General features: G+C 55.3%; 1 protein-coding gene across 3 annotated transcripts in view; it reads left to right on the top strand.

Moving 5' to 3' along the window:
* Positions 1–306: 306 nt before the first annotated feature.
* The window catches only part of Nyap1 (neuronal tyrosine phosphorylated phosphoinositide-3-kinase adaptor 1), a 10,770-nt gene continuing 6,878 nt past the window's right edge, over positions 307–4,198 (top strand). Inside the window, exons 1-3 of one of the 3 annotated variants that reach the window (XM_021163567.2) lie at positions 307–424; positions 1,674–1,825; positions 3,387–3,733. In XM_021163567.2, the coding sequence (XP_021019226.1) occupies positions 1,758–1,825; positions 3,387–3,733 (415 nt within the window). In that variant the 5' untranslated portion in view covers positions 307–424; positions 1,674–1,757. The other 2 variants (XM_029476970.1, XM_029476971.1) reach the window with 2 other exon arrangements.

Raw genomic sequence — 4,198 nt, 5'->3', positions numbered from 1 at the left:
CCGCTGGGGGGCGCCGCTGAGCACCCCGCTCCGCTCCGCTTTGCTTAGGGTTTGGGAGACCCAACCCAGCACAACAAGGCTGAGTAGGGGGCGCGGGTCGGCGAGGACCAGACGCCCGAAAGCTGCGGAGCGGAACTCCCACACCCCAAGACCATCCTCTCGTGATCCCCTGTACGCTCCGCAGTCCTTGCACCCTCCACCCCAACCTCCTGGTGCAGCGCCGCACCGCCGTTCCCGCTCTGCCCTTGGAGGGTGTGGAAGGGTGGGTTTGGGGCCGGGGGCGGGTCTGGGGGCGGACCCGGAGGCGGGGCTGTCTCTGCGGCAGGGCCCAGTTCGGCACCCCCGGTCTCTCTCTGTCTCTCCTCCTCCCTCCTCCTGCTCCGGGCGGAGCCCGGCATGGGGGGGCCGGCGCCCGGCAGGCCAGGTACGGTGATGTAGAAACTGGGGAGGCTTCATGCGGGGAGGTGGTGATGGGGGGACTACGGGTAGGGAGGAATTGGCGGGGCGAGAGGCGGAGACACCCAGGGTAGCAGGACAAGGGGAAGAGGAGGGGGTGCCCCGGGAACCTGGGGCCCTTGGATGGAAAAGGGGGGGGGGGTGAAGCAGGCCAGGTTTGGAACAAACTGGGGAAGGAGGAGGACGGCTGTGAGGAGGGGCTCCAGGGAGGAGACGTGAAGCTGAAGGCGAAAGGGAGAGAGTGTGTTTGGGGGAAGGGACGCAAAGCGCAGGTATGGAGGCCGAAGCCCAGAAGGTTGCTATGGGGCCAGACTGGAGACCCCCGCCCCCGCCAGGGTGGGATTCAAGGGCGGGACTACTAGGGGGGAGCCGGGGGTTCTCCCAAATCCTGGAGCAGACAGAAGGTAGATTGATTTGGGCTATCAGCAAGAGGAGGGAGGCAGAAACCATTGCTGAGGGACCAGGGAGCTGGAATAGAGGTGGACGGAGGTCCAGGCCCAGGATTGGAAAAGCGGGGACTCCGGAGAGTGAAGGTAGATGGATGGGTGGGATTTCAGTTGCTCATCTCAGTATCACCATCCTTCCTTCAGCATCCCCACCCTGCCCTGATGAACCCCCCACTAAGCCTCAGGGCCCAAAAGAGGGTAGGAAGCCTAACTGCCCCCCCTCCCCAAGCTGGGTGCAATGTAGGCCCTGAGCACAACTTGTCTGTAGGTGTGGCCAATTCCATAGCAGATTTGTGTGCTAGAGGTCTGTGTGTATCTATCAGTGGGTGTGTCTGTGGGTGTTTATGTCTGTGTGTGTGTTGTTCCTGGGTTTGTGTTTACCTGTGCCCCTTTATGTCTATCCCTATTTGTAGATATGTCTGTGGCCTGTGGTGTGTCTAAATATGCTGTGTCCCTACAGACTTGCTGTATGATTGTGAGGTCTGTCTGTCTGTGGTGGTTCGGGATATATTTACACAGAATGGGAATCTGTGCCAACCTGATCGCTCAGTGTCTGTGGCTCCAAACACCTTTGTCAGGGTGTGTGATTCTGGACACACACACTTCTATGGCTGTCTGTCTGGGAGGGGTCCCCTAAACTGTACGGGATATTCTGTGCCTGTGTTTTCCTTTCCTGAAGACCCAAATCACGTCTCTGCTCCTTTTTCTCTTTCATTCCCCCCTCCCCAACCATATCTTCTTTTTTTCTCTCCACCTGTTCCCTTTATCAAGTGGATCCGGGACCCAGGGAGGGCCGCCCCCCGGGCCTGGTGGCATTAAGCAGGGCCCCTCAGCCCCCACCTCTTGCCCCACGACATGAACCTTCTCTACCGAAAAACCAAGCTGGAGTGGAGACAGCACAAAGAAGAGGAGGCCAAACGGAGGTAAGGCTGGGCCCTCAACTGTCCCACCCACTGCCTGTTGCACCAGACCTGCCCCTTTTTCTTAGCCACAGCCCTTCTCGGGGCCCACCAGCTTTGTCATCAAAGAGAGGTTTTTTTTTTCCCAGATTTTCTATTCAGCATAGAATGGGCTGCACATGCACTTGCTTGGTCCCAGCCCTGTTCCTGGCTACTTGGGAGAGGATATAGCGAGGGGAACGACTTCCAGCTTAAAGAACCTTAGTGGCTTGCCCCCATGCCTAAGGGCCTAAGTCCCTCCTTCCTGACTTTCTTTTTTCTGTTATTTTGAGACTGGCTGCTGGCTTTTCCTTGTCACCTGACCTTGGAAAGGGCAGGCAGGCCCTACCATCCTCATGGGGTCCAGAGAGAGGGTCATTTTAGGGACCTCAAAGAGCACTCATGTAATCCCCTACCAGTCAGTGTCCTGTTGGAAGGAGGGTATGACTAAATGACAGGTGTGTGTGTGTGTGTGTGTGTGTGTGTGTGTGTGTGTGTGTGTGTGTGTATAGGGATTTATAGGCTAAGTACTGCAGAAGAGTCAGGTGGAGACCCCGTGCCCACCCTCATTCTTGCATCTCCACCAGCCCTTTCTCCTGACCTCTGAGGAACCCAGGCTGCTTCCTCTGGCTTCTCTCCCTTTCCCTTTTGACTACACAGCGTCTTGGAGCCTGAGTCAGAAGCACCTCCCAGCCCTCTTCATCCCTCCTCACAACTGTGGAGTTTCATTCTTGCCGTTAATTAGATTAATCAGAGTGATCACTACAGCGAGCTCTCCCTAATAAAGGGTTAGTAGACAGGGCCTTAATGAGAGCCCACCCCACAGCGGCGTCTCCCAGCTTCCCTGCCAGCCACCCCCTTCAGTCACCCAGAGGAGAACTCGGGGACAGAGAAAGGGAATACAAGTGAGGTGAGGAGGCTGACAGAGAGAGGGCAGCAGAGAGAGAGAGAGAGAGAGAGAGAGAGAGAGAGAGAGAGAGAGAGAGAGAGAGAAAGCGAGAGAGGCTCTGATGATTCAGGCATCACACCCTGCCTCTGGGAGAAGAGGCCTGTGATGTGACAGAGGCCATACATAGTACACAGTAGCTGGACATACAGAAAGGCCAGAGGCCAGCACAGGCAAGGAGCCACAGGGGCAGGTGTGTCTGCTTGTCTGTCGGGTGGCTGTTGCCTAGATTGCATTTTTTTTTTTTTTTGCACATAACGGGCTGTGTACTAGTTAGGTGGTCAGTCGGCACCAGAGATACTGACACACACACACACACACATATATGTATATATATACACAGCATTTCTTTCATTTCTGATATCATATGCTGTCCTTCACCCCTACCCATTGCCTTGCTTTTCTTAAATCCAAAAAATCTGCCTGCAAACATTTTTACCTTAGCCCTTCAGATATCCCTAACCTAGACTCCTATTCTCCTCCTCACTGGGGGAAGCACAGTTGTCCTGCCCTTGAAAATGCTATCTCCTCCTGAGATGGAAGACAACAAGGTAGAGGCTTGCCTTCTAACTTCTGCCCCATCCTGTCTTCTCTCCCTAGCTCCAGTAAGGAAGCAGCTCCCACAGGCCCGGTGGGGCCTGGGGCTGTCCCAGGGCCTGGGGTTCGAGTGCGAGACATTGCCTCGCTTCGACGATCCCTCAGGATGGGTTTCATGACGATGCCCGCGTCCCAGGAACACACCCCTCACCCCTGCCGCAGCACCATGGCCCCACGCTCTCTCTCCTGCCACTCGGTGGGCAGCATGGACAGTGTAGGTGGTGGGCCTGGGGGAGGGCTCACGGAGGACAGCAGCACCCGGAGACCCCCAGCTAAGCCCCGGAGACACCCCAGCACCAAGCTCAGCATGGCAGGACCAGGGGCAGAGACACCTCCAAGTAAGAAAGCAGGTGAGACATCCACCCTGCTCCCCATCCCTCTTCAGAGGAAGCTGGCAGCGGCAAGATCCATTCCAGGCCAGGGGGGGCCTCTGGGAGGGTTCATTCAGGGAAGAGCCAAGGAAGTGGAAGGTTCCATTCTGAAAAGGAATAGGGGGTTTCTTTTAGATGGACCTCAGATGAACCATTCAAGGGCAGGAGACACTCCCTGAAAAAACAGCTGGTAAGAAAGGACCCAAAGGTGAGGAGAAGGAAGTGCGGGTTCTGGAGCTGGTAGGAGGCTGAGGTAGAAATCGTAAGATTATAGTTTCTGGTATGTGGTGAGTCCTAGTCTCAAAAAAAAAAAAAAAAAAAAAAACAAAAAAAAAAAAAAAAAAAAAAAAATAAGAAGAACAAAACAAAAACGGAAAACAAACCAACAAAACCTGGGCCGTGGTGGTGCACAACTTTAATCCCAATGCTCTGGGGATAGAAACG

The sequence above is a fragment of the Mus caroli genome, chromosome 5 (assembly GCF_900094665.2).
Source record: "Mus caroli chromosome 5, CAROLI_EIJ_v1.1, whole genome shotgun sequence".
NCBI classification, from domain to species: Eukaryota; Metazoa; Chordata; class Mammalia; order Rodentia; family Muridae; genus Mus; species Mus caroli.
This window is presented reverse-complemented; position numbering and strand designations above follow the sequence as displayed.